We start from the raw sequence: 22,534 nt of genomic DNA, 5'->3' as shown, positions 1-22,534 counted from the left end.
TCTTAAAGTTTCTTATCATTAGAGTAAATTTGTGTTTGAGTTGCTTAATATTGACATGACACACTCGAGTTCATTTTTTTTATTTTTCGATGCATGAAGCAACTCAAATGAGTTTACGATATTAGGATATTACGATATTAGAAATGCCCTGAAATATTACGATATTTTACATTCTCTCTTCCCACGTGCAAAACTTATTTGTGGCACGCGTCATCACTTCCGTCGTGGTCGTGGTCGCGTGTGTGGACAAAAAACATTTGCGCACGTTAAAGTTGCCACTAATTACACGAAAAGAATCTCCTGCAACTTCGAACCACCATTGTTTGGGCCGCTATGGACTTTCTAATTTGGCCCAGTAATAATTGGGCTTCATGATTGTTTAGCCGTGTTTCAATAAAAATTATCTATAAGAAGTTATATATAAATATAAAAAAATAAGTATGAGATTTTTTATAAACTAAAACTAATTTGTACTTAAATTTAAAAAACGTATTTTGAAGAAACTAACATGAAATAATTTTTATTAATTAACTTATGCATAATTTTAATTTTTGAAGAAACTTGATTCATTTTTCGTTCTATTTTTTTTTTCTTATAGAAAAATTTATCTAAATAGACTCTCAGTTTAGTATTTTTAATTTATAACAAGTGATATAGTTATAACAAGTGATAAAGTTGTGTAACTATAAGCTGTCGTAGAAGATGTAAGAAATGAACCACTTGAGTCTACAGTTGACCTAATAATGAAAAATTAAAATAGATGTATAAGAATTTAAGTTTGATATTTGTTGTGGTCATTGTAAAAAAAAAGGAAAATGAAAGAAATATAAGGAATGCCCAACCCGAGTCTCGACCAAACAATTAACTTTCATTTTGGCGGTTTGGCATCAAATAAAAAAACTGAAACTAAGAAGGCCTACCACAAACCAAGGCCCAAAGCCCAGATATAGAGATATCATAATTCCATTAACAAATCCACATTTTTGGACCTCTTTGGTTCTCAACGTTCTTTTTGGGTCAAGAAAATTGGCGGTTGATTTTTGCATCATTTTTTTCACTTTTTTTTTAATTACACTTTTTTATTTTTATTTTAAACATTTAGGATTATGTGTAGTTTCTTTTCTAATTATAGAAAATTAGATTTAAATATTAGTGTCATTATATATTATTTAAATATTTATGTTATCAAATTAATTTTAAATATAAAATATATATCAAATTACTGTTTATGTCATTATTTTAATTCTGCACAAAGATAAACATAATAATACTCTAAACATTTTAAAAATATAATGGCATGTTAATTTCTTTTTATGTCTAAAAGTGCCCACTTGTATCAACCTGTGCTAAGAATGGCCAGTTAATATTAAAACAATATTTAATTAAGGGTTAATCTTTAAACATATGACAAAGTACGCGTGCGACCTTAGGTATACATAATAACAAAGCGTCCATAATATTTAATAAGCTCTTGCGTAAGCAGTGATATAGTTTCACATCAACATAGAGATATATAATATGTAAATATATTACTTTAACTGTATTTTATGTGTTAAAGTTGTTATGCGCTATTTTCCCCTTGTCTTGTTTCTAGTCAAAGCACTAATCTCTAATGATTAGTTTAATAGACTAGTAATCTTTAATCATTGACAAGAATAAAAAATTGAAATTAAAATGTTAATACATTCTTACTCGACCAAATTAAAATAAAAATGTTCACACATTCGTGCTCAACCAATTATACATCTCAAATTATTTACAAGTAGTGTGACATTCTGTACACTTTGTACCCAATTAAAAATGATAATGATAAAATAAAATACATACTATATAAGAGACCACAATGGATCTGAGCTCAAACACATATAATTGATAATCATGAATCACCCGAGTCATTCATTATATAGCTGAAAAAAAATTGTTTGATAATAATTAAAATCTAATTATAATCAAAAGGCCTTATATATGTAGTTAAAACCTAATCGTGTAAAAGTCATATAACCAATGAAACAATATACGTATGGCTCTGTTGTTTGTGTATACGAAACTAATAATGAATTCAAGTCCTTTAAGCAAGTAGTTATTATGGATTCAAATTTTTAACACTTGTATATAAAAAAACTTGTTAGTTAGAAGGAGCAATCTACCTTATATGGTGTCTTCAACGATTTTCAAAAAACAAAACTATATGTGAACAATCAGGAATATTTTTTGTAATCATATGCATACTAAAATATAATATAATATAATATAATATATATATATATAACGTTAAGCAATCCATAACCAATAAATAAAAAGAAAAATAAATTAAAATAATTCATGTTAAAATGTGTTGTATTAGTTAGGAGTATGATCAGAATACGTCTTATAAGACCTGAATAACGTTTATCTATTTAACTAACTTTTGAGGAGTTAGGTCTGATATATTATATAATATCAGAATTTATTCAGTTTTAATATTGAGTAATTTGCAAATATTCAATCTGCAAAATTCACAAACAAATTATGGAGGCATGAACGTGAAGAGCGTGTTATATCTTATATCAAGTAGAAATATATATGATAAAAATAATCCTTATTAGACTTGACTCAGGTCTAATCCATTTCTAATGGCTCAATTATTGTCATAGTCTAGGAAGACTAACTAACAGTACAAAAGAAATCAACACTTAATCACGACATTAACGAAATTGAATATCGATTTCGAATTGTTTCATGACGTAATATAGAAGTTTGTCTTCGTTCTTATCCAAAGCTTAAGCATAAAAAAGAAAGAAAAAAAACGTGTTCCATACTGCTAACCCAACTTACACGCATACTTACGATCAAGACTTTACTGCTGGACATTATTTTTTACATTAACAATAATTGCCGAAGATTTTCTTTTTGTTTATTAAGCTCCACTACTTATGTGAAATTGTAGGGCAAGTTCTCTTATGTTATAATAAGGGTTATAGAAACTGGTACGATATGTCACTGTAACAACGTTAGTTATGCAATGATATGAAGAAAAAAAAATCCTTAAACACCTAAAGGAAAATTGAATGAGAAGATAAATGAATGATTGATTATATATATATATATATATATATATATATATATATATAATGATAAAAGATGAAACAATTATATTAATCAAGTGAATTTTAGACTTAATCCAACTTCATATAACTAACTTCTAAAATGAAAAATATTTCACAATTATATGCACAGTATGGGAAATCTTCAACAAATTCATTTACTTAAATATAGATAAGCTCCAATTTTGACAAAAAATATTAAACTCATTGAGGATTGAATGAACTTGGAAGAATAACGGTTGGAAGTTTTGTGTGGAGGATACCACTATCCGAAGATTCTTTTGTCATTTGATGCATTAATTTGCCCATTTAAATATTACATGTTTCATTCTAAGATCATAATTCCATTAATTTGTCTAAATTTTGGACTAAACAACCTTTCTAGTCAAGGAAATTTTATTGAAGATTCTTTCAAAACCACAACTTGACATGAGTCAAAACTTCATATTTTCACATACGAATATATATATATATATATATATATATATATATATATATATATATATATATATATATATATATATGTATTCTTAATATAAAAATATACACTGACCAAGTAATTAGGTTTGTAATTATTAGTTTTGTAACATAATTAGATTTGTGATGCAAGCATATAAATTACACTCGTAATGTTTGGGAAATTAATAAACTCGTTATTCATTAATCATTTTCTTATATTAATAGTGGGTTGTTTGTAATGAAAGTGAATAAAATAGAACATTACGTTATAAAGGTTTAAATATTTTTTTTTAGTTTTTTTTATAGTTTTACTTATTTTAATTTTTATAATTTAAAATAAATATTTTTAGTTTCTATATTTATCTTTTTCAATCTTTTTTAGTCCCTATGTTTTAAGATAGATCATTTTAGTCTTTATACTTGTAGATTTTTAATGTTTTAATATTTATCATTAATTTTTTTTGTAACATTATCGATTATTTTTTATTGATTTGGTAGATATCTTCAATTTGTGAGGTAAAGAAAATGTATTTCAGCGATATGCGCAACAAGGTGAAAGTACAGAAGAGATAAGATGAGTTGAGAGACCTAATTTAAAATAATTTTAACAATATAAATTCGACATAAAAACAAGATTAAATTAATACATTTGTTAAAAGAAATATTGAAAAAATTAACAACAAAAACTAAAAGAATTAAAAAAGATATATTTTAAAACTTAAAAAAATAAATATGAAGATTAATTAAAAAAAATTATTTTAAACTATAATACTAAAACATAAAGTAAGTAAAATTATAGTGAATGAAAAAAATATTTTAAACACAATTTTTTTATGACCCTTAAAACATGATTCTAGTTAAGGTAAATTCGCATGTGTATATTTATATATAGACGGATAGAGATACTTAGAGGGATATATTTGAATGATACGAATCTGAAAAATCAAGCACCTTAATGTTTTCTTATTAACAGACAATATTTTTCATGCGCTAACCACTATCAATGCAAACCATGCACTTTTCTTTTCTTTTTTGACCCTGCCAACATCGAATTTCATGCGTATACGCAGTCAAATGAGTCGTTTGATTTCAATTAGTAGAGTTTGATCATAATTAACAACTTCCATTTATGTGATTTAAACCCTAAACGTATTCAAATCTTAGCCTCAAACCATGATTAACAACAACAAAAATCTCTTGCATAAGAATGATATATATAAATTCAAAACATGTTTTTACTTTAAAAGGAAGAACATGGCATGCATGAACTCTTTTAGTTTCGGATTGGAAATATCTTCTGTACATTTTGAGGCAATGAAGTTATAAACAAGTCACCTTAACTTTTTGTAAACTTGTGGCTGTGAGGGGTTGGCCTTTTTGAAGAAAAAAAAAGAAAGAAAAAGCTTGCAACCATGATTTTCCACCCCATTCACAATGCTTCACGCAATGAATGATCGATGAAAAGGATGTACCATGGACAAACTATGTTAATGAATTTGAAAATGGTAATGTTTAACTCTGGCTCCCATGTGGCTATGATGAAGGAAAGAGGTGTTGTTCACTTAGGTTGTGAGTAGAGGATAAGAGGACTAGATGTAGTAATTTATAGATTTTGAATCTCAAATTAATAATCCATGGTAGTTATGGAATAATAACTTACCTTGAAAAATAAAGGAGATAATATATATGTTATAAATTTAAAGAGTATCATATTAAGTGACACATTAAAAAGAAATTGACTTGTAGTAATAAATAAAAAATATTACTGAAAAATAAAAATTGTTAATAAATATCTATTTTATATTAATTAAGGGATGATCTATTCGTTTATTATTTTAAGTTCTATATACAAACGTAATAAACAACTACAAGTATAAATATTATATGCGGAATATTTTTATTTTTTTTAAGAATTTTAAATTAAAAATATTAATTTTCTATGTTTTGTAATTATTTTAAAAAATGTCAGGAATGTAATTTACTAGAAATCATTTTTATCCCATTTTTTTGTAAAAACATTTTCATGAAGAGGGGTGGGAATTCAACTTTTTTAAATTCGGAAAAAGGTTTTATATTTAAAAAAATTATAATATTCCTTTTTAAAATTATAAATTGCTTTTTTTTATTTATGTGTCTCTCTCACTCTCATTCCCTATCTCTCTTCTTCTATTTTTCAACTTTTTAAAATAATTTAATGTCATATTTGTAATAAGTTTTGAATAAATAAATATATCTAATAAAATTATTCTAGTAAAGAGATCTTTGTAAAAATTATTTATATATCTCAAAATATAATATTGTAACTAAATATAAAAAATTTAATTTCTGAAAATTATATATGAATATTCTTAAAAAAAATTATAAGTAACTAAACAAATTTTAGCTATAGAAATCATGAATTTTGGAATTTGTAATTTTTAAGAATATGATTCCTAAGTATGAAAAACTCATCCCATAATAAATATTTTCTTAGAGTTTTACTTTCAATAAATACTTATATATAAAAATATTGTTTAGTTTTACTTACCGTCATTATCTATAAAAAAAAATATATGTAAATATATGTCATTTTCTTTATAGCGTTTTTATTAGTAGACTCGTGTTTATGGTTAGAAGCACTTAACTGGTTCTAGGTTAGCAGAAAAATACAAAGTGCACCAAATTTTAGAATAATTTTAGAACATTAACAAAAATTATATTACTTCTACACTTCATTCACTTAGAAAAAAATAAAATAAAAAATAAAAAATAATGTGTTGAAACATAATTTTTTTATCATGTAAAAAAAATGGTTTAATAATGTATTCTGTTTTTTTTTTTAGTTCGTCCCTAGAGTATCCACTGCCAATAGTATTCTATTTTTATATGCAAACATCATTATTTAAAAAAAGAAAAATTGCATGTATAATTATACAACTTTCTATTTTCCAAGCGGTCATTTGAGAAAATCTTGAATTTGGATCCTCTCCTGCAATGTTTTCTTTCCAGCAATACTAATAATCATTGAATATATCTAATGGCTCAAATTTAATCTTATAAAAATTATTTAAAAAATTACATTAATTATAATATTAAATTTGAGTCATTAAATATATCCAATGATTATTAGTGTTGTTGGAAAAAGGCTGGAGAGAGAAAATTGCATGAAAGAATCCAAATTCAAAAATCTTTTACATATTGTGTGTTATTTGTTTTGAAGTGTTTTTTTATAAAAAAAATTTACAAACAGAATAGGTATAATATCGTGGTAAAGTATGAAATCCAACTTCTTAGGTCAAGTCCACTTTGAAGAGCAGGTTATGGTTGGACATTCTTAATTTTCTTGGTCTCTCGGGCCCGAACAGAACACGACGCTGAGTAGTTTCAAAGAACGGTCGTGTTTGGGGAACCCATTACGATTCGAAGAAAGTTCAAATGTCATTGAACGGGGTCACTCAAAGTCTCCAACTTCTTTTAAACAATATTCCTACTAGATAACAACAGTAATGCTCCATGTCATTCTAAACAGGTAGTATTAGTATTTGTTATGTTTAGCCAAAATAAAATCAATTTTAATTGCCTGATTAATTCATAAGAAGTTTAATTTTCTCTAAAATAAATCTTAGTTTTTATTTTTGTGAATGAAATTTGCTTAACAGATAAATTTTAGTTCAATTATTCTATTCAATAATTTTATTTGTACCGGATAAGTCTAAAATTATTACCGATTCTCGATTTTATATATGATTTTATAGCACTCATCTAAATTGAATATAACTTTCGGTGGGTTGTGGTCAATCTTGTAAAACACGTTTCTTTGCAAAAAAAGAAGCTTTGAAGAAGTAATGTTGGAACATTGCATAACAATAAAAGATTTTAAATATATTTAAATGACTGAATCTTTAATTATAATGTTTTCTTATTTATATATGTTTGCATTATATTTTTAAAATGTATGTTTTTTCTCTATAAAAAATATACACGAATACTCTACACACTCATTATCTTAGGCATCAAAATCTTTTTTTCATTACTATATATATATATGAGGGGGTTATAATAATATCGGTGTAATTTTTATTAAATTTTACACCGCTCAATAAATTTATATTAAATGTAATTTTGTAAACTCAATCGTTAGATAGAAAGTTCATATCTCTTAGATCATATATACAAAATTTTATATTAATCCAAGATGATTTGATACTTCATTTTTATAAAACAAAATTGACTTAATATATTCATTTCAAAATATACTAAAATATAAACACTTTGATTACTTTCAAGTTATTATCCAATTTTAACAAAATTTGATATACATGTATAAAATAATATGAACTTTTAATCTAATGGTTGGATTTATAAAGTTCATAATTAATATAAAGTTATTGAGTAGTGTAATACTTGATAAAAATTACACCAGTATAATTATAATCCTTCTATATATATATAATGTATCATTTTATCAATTAATATATCACATCAATAATAATATATTATATTACGGATATCAGTAATCAATTAACCGTAATATTAAAATCTGTAAAATTTTAAAAGTCAAGTGATAAATAATGTGAATTTGAAAATTAAGTGACAAAATTTGAAATTTTAAAATTAGGATAAAAAATACAATTAAGTCTTTAATTTTTTCAAAAATAAATGAGTGTATACAATTTATTTTATCACATATATTTTTTACTAAAACAATCTTATTTAAGACAATATAGGACATAAAATGTATACATCTTTCTTAATCAAAATTGGAACACAAGTTTATATATATATATATATATATATATATATAGATAATAATAAATTTTCTCATCAATTTTTATATATTTAGTTTAACTCTTGTTGAGCATCTAATTTTCAAAATGTAGTTGAGAGCAAACTTGTTAATAAAAATAATTAAACATGTACTATCTAGTCTGGACATATTGATTTGAGCTATGTGATATAATTTTGATATATGAAGTCATATTCGAACAAGACACTCACAACAAACTTGTGATGAGATCAAAGCCAAACAATTGGATGAAACACTATTACCATACTCCCAAAAATCTCAAAACACATTCAAGGGTAATAAAGAAGGAGTAATATTTTCACATGATGAAGTCCTACGAATAGTCATTGGAGACTTTATAACTATCAGGTAGGAGTACAATCTAGAATCACACAATCAATCAGGTATATTTTATCCTAATCTAAATTTTTCTTTAATTTAAATGTCAAAATGTCTTTATACATCACAAATTTGGAGTAACGGAATGTTGCCTAGAAGCACTTACAAAATTATAGTAAGCCTTAAAAAATATTAGAGTATGAAGAAAAAGGGTAAAATTTTGATGAGAAAAAAGTGGTATATAAATGAAAAATATAGTGTATTGCGATGAAATAAAGTGTGGGAAAGGAAAAATAGTTACGTGGTGTGTTGTATTTTGGAAATGGCTGGCTGGGTGAATTGTCACGTGAGTTTATGGTGGGTCCAATCCCATCCGACGGAGCCTTGACTTGAAAGTTGGAAGTTGGAAGTCGCTTGCAATGGTCCCACCTTGAAACCATGTGGTTTAACGGTAGGGGTTGATCCATACTTAAGTAAGGTCAGGAATTCGAATCCTGTCTTGGATATGCAATCGCATTAAATTTTGGGACTAGCTATCTCACCCTTTAAGGTGCCTCCAACCTAACGAAGAAATTAATCACCACTATAAGTAGTATATATTCAAAAAAAAAAAAAAAAAAATGGTCCCACATCAGAAGATTGATTTGGTTTGAGTTTGAAATCAAACGTGGCTCTCAAGAATAAATATAAAAAGTCTTATTAGTCCGCACACTCTTTCTTTGTGGAGTCCAGTTATACAACACCTTTCTACTTTTCTTATTCCTATGCCCAATATCAACATGTTTCTCAAACCCCGTGAAGGATTTTTTTTTCTTTTCATTTTATACACAAATAAAAATGCTATATTATTGCCCTATCACTAAGTTATTTGAAAAAAAATTATAAAAATATATGATAACTCGAATTTTTCTCTAAAATATATTGAATCTCATTTGTTACATTTGAATCCATCGAAAATCCTTTCGAATTGAATCGAGTCATGATCATCTTAATATATTTTTGAATAATCATGATATCAATACGAAAACTCTAATATGTTTTTTATACATTCACTTTTATTTTAACTTTTTTGGATAAAATGTATGGTGAGTATTTTTTTTTTTTGTTTTAACTTAGGTCAAGTTATAAAACTTACATTTTATAGTAAAACAGTTCTCATAATTTAAGCTTATTTTCAACGGTTTATATAATTTTTAAACATGAAAAGTTGAGTTAATTATGTTTATTTGTTATTTAGAGTTTTTTTTTTGTTTGGAAAATTGTAAGGATTTTTTTTTCCGAAATAAGATCCAAGAGTCCAATACTGTACATTATACACGCGACCCGTTTTGCGAAAAAGTCAAGGTAATTACTAATTATTTCATTTTAAAAAATCAGTTAAATATGTAAAAACTTTAGGCTTATTAATTAAGAAGACACCCTTACATAAATACACGCCTGTATAACTAATTTTGTGAATAATATAACTTTTATAGTAAAATTACACTGATTAGACAAATATTGGTCCATGTAAACAAGCTTAAATTTATATACAACCAACTTCCTATTGGTTAATTAGATCTGATATGATAAATGATGTTAGTAAGACAATTTTCGAACTATAACAGAGTAAAATTTAACTACCCTCAAGGTTCTTAATTAAAACTTCATACATAGCCTAATTTATCAGCTCAAAACATTTATTAACAAGTGTGTTTTTTTTTTATAATCATATCATTTGTGTCATATATTATCAATATTAATTTTTGCAAGAAAATTTGGTTAACCTTTTTTACTGAAAACTTCTTTTTGATCATGTTTTTTTATTTGTAAGATTCGAAATCGATACTTTGGTTAAAAAAATCAAATACAAAGTTGGTTGTCATAGTTTTATATTTTTATTTAAAAAATATAAGTTTTTATATTTTTAATATATATTACTATCCTTAAGTAATTAATTATTATTTTTATTTGAGAAAGAAAAATAAGTACCGATGATGTAACAAAAAAGTTACCATCATTTAATCACAACTGATCTTGTAATAAGTTTATTAATTTTAATAAAAACCATACTAAAAGTCACTCCGAAATTGATTTGGGTTGGTTATAGTATAAAAACATCTATAATTATGTTATTGTTATTGTTACAATATTAAATTTTTTTTTGTTGAATTATATATTACCAAATTATTTATATATAAAAAGTTAAACATGTTAATTTACATAAAATTTTAAGTTAATGAATGAGACAATTAACTGTTTAAATGAAATGTTAAAATAAGTTAAGAAGTCGACTTATTTATAATTTATTTAATATATTACCAGATAACCTAAATCAACTCATAATCTATCACAAATTAAATTAAGATTTTAAACTGAAACAAAAAATGAGTTTAATATAATCCAACTATTTTTAAATGAGTTGAGTATGGATTTAGTTGAGTTTGGTTCATCCTTTTTAAAATCTTTACATTTTACAACATCCTGTAACAGTAGTTTTATTATTATTATTATTATCATTTCAATGAAAATTTTAATTTAAGTCTTCCTTCATTTATCTTCAACCTTCATTATTAATTCAACATTAATTATTGTAACAGGATTTTATTTGATAACGGTGTGATATAAAAAATGATTGATTTGAAACTAATTAACTATTAATAATGTGTAAAAAAAAAAAATACATTACAAGTGAGAAGTAAAAAAGAGAGGTCAACATTATGATTTTTTTTATATCTATTAAAGTTAATTTAACAATAATAAAATTGGACGATGGCAAGGATTCAGATATTATGATTTACAATAGAGGTCATACGGTAGGTGTTTTAACTTCAAGTTTTTCGGCTGTGAGTGCTTGGTTCCAGGAATATTTTTTATTTTTTAATTTTAAATTTTTAAAAATTTATAAAGAAGTTAGAAGAACACGTTGTAAGTTGTGAACATGCACACCATTGTGCAGCGTGCAGGACCACTTCCTTATTCTAGACACGCGCCCTACGCAGTAGATTCCTCGCCGCCATTGCCATTACCATTACCAGCTTCCTCTTTCTCTTTTCAACCATTCCTTAACCTTCTTTTCTAAAACACTTTCTATCACACCACAAAATATATATTGCCACTTTTTCATATTGCATATCATACATTTTCAATCTATTTTATGACTTCATTCTTATATTTATCTATTTTAATTTGTAAATATATTTTTTATTAAATAATTTTTTTAATAAAAAAAGTTTATTTTACTCCCTTAAAAAAGTTGGTTATGATTGATTAATGAAATTAATTAACCAATTTGGTAATTCAAAAGTCGGTTAACATTTGATAAGTTAATTATTTAATTAAATATTTGTTTAATTAGTTCATAGGTACGAAATGATATTAAAAAAACAAAATAAAAATAAGTCATTATTAGTAAATAGTTGACTTTTTAAAATATGTTATCAATAATTATTATGTTGATGATTTTTACACTTCGAAACTCTACTTATTTATATTGTGAAGTAAAAAAAAAAAAGAAAAATAAAGTTAAAATTTTGTAAAATTAATTTTAATATTAACATTCGTTAGTCCAACTAATTTACAGTTAAAAGAGAAGAATGACACATCAACTTAACATTAATTTCACATTGATTGTCATAATCCTCAACTATCATGTATAAAAATCAGTTAATAATATAAATATATAATCACATACATTAATATATTAAAAAATAAATAAAGTAAATTAAGTGAGTCAATCTATCATAAGTTTGACTGGGTGATAAATTATTGTAATTGAATTAAATCAATTTTTTCTTATAATATAAAATAAGTCACTATTTTTATACTATCTTACTAAGACGTGGTGAATTGAATTAACTCACAAATTTTGACTTATTTTAATGATCGTAATTATAATCATATACTTTTAAAGTCTTTTCAACCCATTGCATAAGCATTTGAGTTAATATTTTTTTTTTCATTTTTATTATTAGAATATCATTTTAACTTTTTTCATAAAATTAATTTCATGTTTAAAAATTCAAACACACGCATTTTATTTTACCCTCATCTGTCTCTCATTTTTACTAAATATTACCTTTCAACAATTTTTATAAAAAAAAACAAATGTTAGTATATTTCACACTATAATTTGTTTCTTATAAAAAAATTAGAAGAAACATTTGTTTACAAAATAAAATTATAATATAAATCTATTGCATTTAACAAAATTGTCTAAAAAAATAGATTAAAATTATTTTCCTAATTTTAAGATGATATATATTATTTTATGTTTAATATTATTAAGAAATTAAATTTCCTACTGAAACCACATCATAATTTATTGCTATTTTTGTTCTTCTTTGGCCCGTTGAGTGGAGGCTATTATTCCTTAAATATAAGACAAGTATTTATTAGAATAAAGTTGGGTGGTGAAAGCATGATATTACCGATGAAGCACTTTTGATCATGGATTAGACGGAAAGTAAATAAGTTTGGAGCCAAGTAAAAAATATATTGTCCGTACGAAACCCAACAAAGCGTGAGACGATTTTGGGTTCTTGGAGTCGTACTTAGGTGGCACATTTGAGAACTTTGGAAATATATTTATCCCTAATGGGCCAACTTAATGAGGTAGCCCACCAATAATAGAGCACCACGTCTAAACAATTTCCATTACTTGTCACCTTTTCTTTAACAATCTAGAAACTTTGGAAGATAGAGGCCTGATTCAGGTCCCGTGGACAAGGTTTCAAGAGTGGGATTACTCATAATGTAATATAATAACACTTGTAGGGAAGAAAATTAAAAAAGGTGTGTGTGGAGCCAAGTGTGCTAGCTTATCTTTAAATTATTAATTATTATTATTTAACTATGCACGATTCTGCATCTATAATGCCCTCGCTATAGCAACTAATCAAACCTAAGGAATGGAAATGAGGATCGAATCAACATAAACAAAAAATAAAAGAAAAGAAAAACAGAACAAAGTTAATAATTTCAAAGAATGAAATGATATGTAAAGAAAATGGACAAGTTACAATCCTTTTCACTGCCTCCATTAGAAAAAATAAATACAAGCTGAAAAATAACCCCCAATTCCTTCTCTTCATCATTATAATTAATCCACAGTTTCTAGATCCTATATATATATCTAGGTGTGTGCTACACATGAATTTAATTTATTCCTTGTTTCTACTTTCGCCTCTCTATATTTCACAAACAACCCTTTTTCTTTTTCTCATTTACAAAAGAACAAAACTTAAATGCAGTCGTTGATTTTAGTGTTGTTGTTTAATTAAAATTAAAATTTCACTTAACTTTAACTCCAATTAAAATCAACACTAAAGATAGTAGTTAAAAAAGTGCATCTAAGTTTCATCTTTTATAAAATAATCACCCTTTCCTATTCTCAATGTTTCACATGTTGTCATTCATGAGTTGCTGCTCTAGGAACAACATGTTTTCAACATTCCAAAAATTGTCGGAGGAGTCCCCACTTTGCATGTTCCACGGGTTGTTTGGTTCCACGGCTTGAAAATCGAGTCCCTGATGAGGAAACAACCCAGAAGGGCTTGTGATGCAATCCGAGTAGCTAATTTGAGAGGGTTGATAATAATCTGCACAATTGTTGTTTTTGTTACCACTCACCGGAACACTGTAATAGTCAGTGATATCAGAAATTGTTGAGACTTGAGTCCCAAACGAGTCTGATGATGACGCAGCAGTGTTACTATTCTCCGGGGTGTAACTTTGCGTCGTCACATGTTGTGAACCCACATACTCTGAAGGACTCAACCCCATTTTGTGGTTATGATTATGAACCTCAAAATTGTTGTTCCCATGTGTGTATGCATTGTTGGTCGTTGCAGTTGCTGCCACGGTGGCGGTGGTGGCGGTAGCCACGATGGTTGCGGTGGTCGAGGCAGCTGAGGCTGCTTGAATGCGCTCTACCAACCTTGGCATCCAAAGGTAACGCATGGTGTCCTTGAATTGTTTGCTATTCACGTCACATTTTAGTTGCTTGGCATGCTTTTGGACACGGGTTCTCCAATAGTTCTTGATCTCATTGTCGGTTCTACCCGGTAAATATTGGGCAATTTTCGACCATCTGAACCAATTAATAATTCATTGTTAATTCAGTTTAAACCTAATCCCATCAAAATCCAAAACTAAGACGACTATTAAATAAAAATAGTCATAGACAATAGATAATATAATACCATCATGTGACAAGAAAAGAAAAAAATGGAGAAACAAATTAAGGGGTATCAATATTTATTTATTATTTAATTTGATTTAAAAAAGAAGAAGATTAAAAGAAAGGGCATGCGTTTGAATGCATGGAGTTAATTACCGGTTTCCCCAGCGAGAATGGAGCTCGAGAATCAAAAGCTGTTCTTCAAGTGTGATGTTTCCACGTCGAACATCAGGACGGAGATAATTGAGCCACCTCAATCTGCAACTCTTCCCCGTTCGTTTGAGCCCTGCGAATATGATGAGATTGGTAAAGCTACCACTGCAAAGGAGGGAAAAGCAAGCATTTTTTTTCTTCTTTTTCTGAAAGATTAATGATTAATCGAGAGGATATGTATCCTTTTGGCTTTTTTGGCAAGTGGGTGCTAGCAATATTGATGATATCCAAAAATCAAGTGCATGGGTTAAATTGGAAAATTAAAAGATGGGATTGGGAGGCGTGGGTGAGGTAGCAGGAGAATCGATCACATGAGTATGACATAACAACATAAGATAAGATAGAAAATATGTTTTTGTGGTGGGAAAATAAGAATTAAAAGTTAGGAAAAGAAATATAACAATAATGTTACCGGCAGAGAGGGCAAGGGTGTTCCAGCGACCTTCGCCGTGAGTGGCAATGTAATTGATGAGAGCGAGGTCCTCATCGACGGTCCATGGGCCTCTTCGGAGGTCCATCTCGTCCTCACTAAGGCTAAGGGCGTTGCTTCCTTTTTCATCCATTGGAGAGAGAGAGAGAGATTGTTAGAAGTCACAAGGAAGATAGAGAAGGGTGGGGGGGGGGGGGGGGGGGGGCTTCTTATAAATACAAAGGAGAAGAGAGAGAAATGGGTTAATTAAGAAACCCTTAATTGTGGATTTGGAGTTTAATTAATTATAGTTTGTAAGTATGACACTTTGACTTTGTTCCTCCTTGCTTGTGTGCGCGTGCGTGCCTTAACTTCTCGGCTGCTGTCGCTGACCCCCGGACTTTCACAACTTAAAGGGATTGTAACCAACATCTCTACTTCATCATCAACTCTATACATATTAACTCATCTAATTTCATTTTTCTTTAATAAATAAATAACACATTTTATCCACCACCACTTATTAATTAATAGAGGTAATACAATAATTATATCAAGAAAAATATTATGTACAATTCCACTTGTTTAACATCTACTTATTTATCTCCTAACTTTTATGCAACAAGTTGTTCATTTCAAAGTTTATTTAAATCTCTTAAGTAAAATTTTCATTTTTATATGATTCAAAAATAATATTTTATTAATGATGACTTAAATCAAATTTTTGCAAAAATTAATCATTAACAAAAACTGATGATACTTTATAATTATAACATCCTGACCAAAAAAAAAAATTTAAATACAATTTTTTGTTTTTTTATTGATATATATTTTTAATTATAATTATCTTCAAAAAAAATTTGTAATTAACTGAATCTTGTGTAAGATAATACCTTGTTTTAATTTAAATTTGCTTCATGACTTTAGTTTCACTAATATTCATACTAAATATTTGCATTAAATATGTATTTAAGTTATCATGGTGAAACCCTGATTCTATTTGGAAAATGATGTAAAAAATATGTAAGGATCATTTAAGTTTATTCCAATGCTTAACGTTTGTTTTTTTTTAAATGAAAATTTAAATTTAAAATAAAGTGAAAACTGTTTATTAAATTTTATTTATTCTAATTTAAAAGAGATGAAAAAAGAGAGAAATTATTATACAATTTGTTAGAGATTTCATATTAAATAAAAAATCATAATTATATATAAGTGAGAACAATGTTTATCTATTTTATAGTATTAAATTAAAATTAAATTTTTTTAAGATGGTATCAAAATAAATTCTAATAATTATCATTTGTTAATAAGTTTATCATCATGTCCTCTACTATTGAATCTAGACCATCTACACATACTTAAATCCTACGTGGATTAGAAACGATTTTGTAAGATTTTCAGATTATTTTATATCAATTTGTATTTGTAATCTCAATCAATCTTCATTTAATATATGTAGTTAAAAATTAAAATCTTTAATATAAAATGAAGAATTGATAAAATTAATTAATAAAGTTTTTTTTTTTTACGTCCTTCGAGTATCCACTACCAATAGGAATGATTAATCTTCTCGTCAGGTTGGAGGATTTAACGTGACCGTATACACAAAGCAGAATTCGAATCCTTGACCTTGCTTAAGTGTAGATCAACTCCTACCGCTAAACTACACGCTTGGGATTAATTAATAAAGTATATATTACACTAAACCAATATTCCTATCATAGTGAAGCATAGAATCGTTATGAATCCCTCACTCTGTTGTGCTAGTCTTGTACATGTGCAGACTTCTTGTTGTAGAGGCTATCTTCTTGTCGCAAGCCATGCAACCCGCATATCTTCTGAAGGCAAGCTATCTATGGGGTTATGTGCATGGATCTACTTTGCCTTATTTTTATTAATATTATTGTTTTTTATTTTAAATAATGATGTACTTAATTAATTTAATTATATTTTTAGTCTTATATCTTAATTTTTAGATTTAATTTTGTTTTTTATCTTTAAAAAATTTAATTTAATCCTTCATAAGGAGACTGATATCAACACTTGATGTTAAAAAATATATATTAATTGTTATTGAAAATATAAAGAACCAAATTGAACCTAGACAAAAATATAAATGACTAAATTGAAATTAAACATAATCAACTATATTATCTCGAATATAATTCACTACACCAAACGAACACACAACCAATTTCATGTGAGAAGTGGAATCAAATTAACAATACAATGAAACCTCTCATTTATTTTATTTTTTTGACAAATTTTAGTTAATTTTTAGGATGTAAAGTCTTTGTCGAGCTTTGTGCATATATATTAGGATGTGTAGTTTTATCTGTAGACTAATTTGATGTAACTATTTAATGTAACAATTTTAACAAATGGAATTTCATATGTTATAATATTACAAGAAAATTATTATATAGTGACACATATTCTATAGTAACATATAATAAGTGTCACTAAAAATTACTTTTATCTACATAATATATTAGTATATTTTTAAAAAATGTGGATATAAATTATAGTGACACACAAAATATATTATTAAAATTTATTAAAAATAAATACCAAAATTTTATATAATTATATGTCAAATAGATATATATTTACATATACTATATTTATAGTAATACTTTTTGTATATCATTATATGTAATATTTTTTGTAATTAACGTGATTTGTTGTCATGTAAGATTTAAACTTCATAAATTATTATACGATTGTAATTGTTTTTTACTATATTTGGTTTTGTTCAAAATTAATTATTTGTGTTTGAATATTTTTATATTATTTTTTATCTATAAAATAATAAATAAGAGATAATACCTTCATGATTATCAAACAAAAAGTCAATAAAACTGTTATATCATTTATATGTTATTTCAACTTCAATCATACCACTTAATGAAATTGTGTTAATACGTGGTTCAATTTTTTGTCATTTATATTTTAAAATAAATTCAATTTGATGCTTTATCTTTATAAATAAGTTTAATTTGCTCATTCATCTTTTCAAACAAGTTTAATTTGCTCATTCATCTTTTCAAATAAGTTTAATTTAGTGCATCCATGTTTTCAATAAGATTCAATTAATTTTATTTATTTATTTATCAAAATCTAAGATTGTGGACACAATTAATGGCCAAATCATTTTTTTTCAATATTAACCATTACATATGTTACAAAAAGAACCATTTTTAGTTATTTTTATAAATATATGAACTATCAAAAGTTGCCAGTGTAAAATGGTTCAATATTTGTGTTTTTTAACTCAGAATCAAAGTTTGATTCCTAATAAGTATGACAAAACGAGTTAGTTCAACTCGTTTAAATTTATTTTGCAAAAAATAGGTCAAATCGAATTGATTCATCAAATAAAAACAGGTTAGATATCCAAGCTCACTCCACCTAATGGTGGGTGGTGGACTATAATGAGTTAATTAACCTGCAAAAAAATAAAAATAAAAAAGAAAAAATTACATATTTATTTTAAACATATCTCTTTCAAGATATTTCTTTTTTAATATCTAAATGATTGCTATAAATTTGTGTAGCTAAATAATAAAATAAATCTTAATTTACAATAGATTTGAATTGGTTCACAACAAATTACATGTGATTATAATAATAATAACTCTTTCAACAAATTAATTTGTTGCAAATCAAATTATACAAATTATTCACATAAATTTCATGTAACTTATTTAAACTTAAAATTAAAAATATAATAATAATAATAACAACAACAAATTAATAAATAAATATAAATAAGTGACGAGTTGACTTAGTGAACAGGCGAGCTAACGAGTCAAGATGTTCAATCCAATTTATCAATTTTTAAGAGTCTGACTTATAAGTTGTGATTCGTTTTATCATTCATAATTATTAACTTATATATTAAGTTGGAAAAAAAATACTTTACTCTCAGAGAAAATGACCTATAACTAATAATATCAGCGAACTTGAATTCCAAATACTAATTTTTAAAAATTAAAAGAATTGAATTTAACTTTTAAGTCATACCGAATTAGTTGCACTGTATAAGTGATAAACAATAATATTATTATTATTATATATTTAACGTTTATAGACACACTGTATGGAAACATTCAATACATTATATCAAACACACCTGCTCTCTCTTGATTTTTAAACTATTTGTTGTATAGTTTTTTCTGTTTTGAAAAAAGGAAGTATTTTTCTTTAAAGATAGAAAAGATTACAAAGATGATCGTAATGAGGATTGAACCTAAATCCTCATACTTTTAACTACCCCAATCTCTCCCCACCCAACTACTAAGCTAACCCTAATGGTCAAAAGGAAGTGTTTTAAGCAATACTTGGAAATTAATTTTGTATCGAGGCTTAAAAATTATTGAAGTGAGATTTGGTTTTCTAATAAAATATTCTCAATACGTCCGATCAAAAAATCAAACATCTATCAACTTGTTTAAAAAAACTAAACTGTGAATTATTTACCATATATGCTTACCTTTGTTGATTTGTATTAAGATTATTGGTTTGTTGCAGAATATTTATCACTTAAAAATATTAATAAAAATTATTTTAAAAAATATTTACTTCTATCTTACCTAAGGCTCCTAAATAAATAAGTTCTTAATGGTTTTTTACTTATTATTAATATTCCTTAAAATAATATAAAATTAATTTAAAATTAATTCTATTATTTAGTATTTTATAAAAAAAAAATATTTAAAATATTCTTAATATTTTATACAAAAATATGTACATGGCGTGAAAATATCAAATAAGCTTTAAATGCTTTAAATTTGTCAACAAAATGTATTAGATATTTTTGTGTTTGTAATGTAATAAATGCTTCTTTTTCAACAGTTTTTTTTTATTTTATAAATATCTTGTTATGACTCATAAATATATAATAGAATATGGTGAAAAGCAAATTACACAATAGGAAATAAAAGTATTTTAACCCAAAGAAATTTGTGGGTTGAAGTAAAATAGATCTGACATTTGAGAGGTTATAGATTCTAGACTCACCTATCGTTTTATTTTAGCTAGGGTGAGTAAATGTAAGACTTTAATTAATTTATAGCTAATCTTTTAGCTTAGGTTTCCTTGTTGGCACCTGATCCCACCCCGTAAAAATTAATTTTCCATGAAAAGAGTAACTTCATTAATTATTTTAATTTTTGAATTATATAAAATAGTATTTTATATTTACAATTACGTAACTCACCATATATAACCATCAGTGACACACACACTAGTCAAAATTTATACAAAAGAAATTTATCAGTCATTTTCTAATTCGTGCTTGAGAATTGAATAGCATTTGTCTTAATAAATTGAAATTTAAAGGAGAAATTACCAAGCAACTCAGGCACTAATCTGAGGCATTGCATGTGCAGCACGTACAACGATCTGCGTTTTGTATTTCAACAATTCTGTCATGATCATGCAAAGGCCAAGCTTTTTAATTACATTCTAGGACGGCTGCAATAAATGTTCCATTTACAACCCTTTGAATTTTGATGAGGAACCATTAATTAATAGTAAGTGCTTTTATAATCACACTTCCTTAACTTTACCTTTGCATTACAGACTCGATCGATCTTTTTGATCGACACTTCACAGTGTTATCTTGAAGAAAAAATTAAATAGGAATTGAAATGCATCAGGAAGAACCAAACCTACATTCAATACAATAAGAGTTATCTCCAAATTCTTTATCACTTTGCTGAAAATTAATATATAAAGATTTTTAAAAATAAACAAGATTGATAACCAGTTTGGACAATTAAATATAATTTCATTGAAAAAAAATTAGCAGATAAAGCTCAAGTAAATATTTTGTTCACGCTCAAAGAAGTGTTTAACTTTATAAAATCACATCTTTAATATTTTTTTTTTATAAAAATAGTTATTATTAACCAAATTGAAGATTTTATAAAATAATTAAGTTGAGTTTCTATAAATCTATAACTTGAAAACTAATTAATAAATTGATGAATTACTTTATTTAACATATAACATTTTTTTTAAAAATAATATTAAATATTTATAAATACTGAAATTATTTAAAAATTAAATTATAATGTATGTAATTATCAAGGTAATATTATATGATTTAATAAAAACAAAATAAAATTGAAAATGAGATGAGAGAAATAAGACTCTATAAATGAATGAAGAAACTTGAATTTCTACCCATGTTGTCTAGTCCTATATGTAGAGATCTCAATAATAAAGCAGAAAAATACACTCTTTAAGGTTCCTCTCTAGGGTTCAAAAAGAAGTGCAAGAACTTATCTCCGATATACAATTGACATGCCTTTTATATATAGTTTTTATTTTCTCATTTTTACCCAACTAAAAAATGCAATCTATACTTCTCATCTTTGTCTCTATAGTGACCTTTTTCTACATGTACTTACCAATATTCACTAAATTTAATACTCATTGTTGCTAATAAGTAAATTTAATTTTATTTCCCAAAAATTTATTGTGTACAAAAGAAAATTTATCTTCCTTTATTTTTACCTATCTATATTTATTTATCTATTTATGTATATCTATAATTATATAAAAGGAATATAAAGTTTTGGTGTACACGCTTTAACTCTTTTATTCTTATATCCAAAATCATTCATATTCTCTAGTTGTACATCATCCACTTTTATTTAATTTATATATATATTTTTTAAATAAATAATTATAAAATAAGTTGATCAAATATAATATAAGTTAGTCTTTCTCCTTCGTCTTAATATAATCCAAAAAAGAAAAAAAGGGGGAGAAGTTGGGTTCCATCGAATGCCGACAAGGATTACATATTGGGAGAGTATGACGCATCTATTAAAATATTACCACATCAGAATTTTGAGCTTTAGTGGACAACCTTATGATTTTCTTAATGGAGGTTTAAAAATGTGTTTTGGAAAAAGATTGATATTTAACACCACGATTCGACTCTGATTTTCAATAAAATAAGAAAAAATAAAGCATTTTCTTTGGATAAGATTGAAAATTAAACCAAGGTATAATTAGTGGGTGGAATCTAAAACTTGGATCAACATGCTTATTGTTTTATATTATTAATTGTGTGTAAACAAATACTG

The 22,534-nt window shown here is 25.9% G+C and overlaps 1 protein-coding gene across 1 annotated transcript; it reads right to left on the bottom strand.

The window, feature by feature from the left end:
- Nucleotides 1–13,570: 13,570 nt before the first annotated feature.
- Nucleotides 13,571–15,629, bottom strand: MYB108 (myb domain protein 108). The gene is made up of 3 exons (XM_020374651.3): nucleotides 15,432–15,629; nucleotides 14,963–15,092; nucleotides 13,571–14,716 (listed from the first exon to the last, which is right to left on the bottom strand). Exons 1-3 carry the CDS (start codon nucleotides 15,580–15,582, stop codon nucleotides 14,026–14,028), a joined length of 972 nt encoding a protein of 323 aa, XP_020230240.2. The 5' UTR covers nucleotides 15,583–15,629; the 3' UTR covers nucleotides 13,571–14,025.
- Between the last annotated feature and the right edge of the window lie 6,905 nt (nucleotides 15,630–22,534).

The sequence above is a fragment of the Cajanus cajan genome, chromosome 5, assembly GCF_000230855.2.
Source record: "Cajanus cajan strain Asha chromosome 5, NIPB_CcT2T_4, whole genome shotgun sequence".
Classification (NCBI taxonomy): domain Eukaryota; kingdom Viridiplantae; phylum Streptophyta; class Magnoliopsida; order Fabales; family Fabaceae; genus Cajanus; species Cajanus cajan.
Note: the sequence above shows the minus strand (reverse complement) of the source record. Positions and strands in the feature narration are given on the sequence as shown.

Coding starts and splice junctions, on each gene's coding strand:
- MYB108 (XM_020374651.3), bottom strand. CDS start 15,582: ATGGATGAAAAAGGAAGCAACGCCCTTAGCCTTAGTGAGGACGAGATG. Junction 15,093..15,431: donor CACCCTTGCCCTCTCTGCCG/GTAACATTATTG, acceptor TCATATTCGCAG/GGCTCAAACGAACGGGGAAG. Junction 14,717..14,962: donor CATTCTCGCTGGGGAAACCG/GTAATTAACTCC, acceptor TAATTGGTTCAG/ATGGTCGAAAATTGCCCAAT.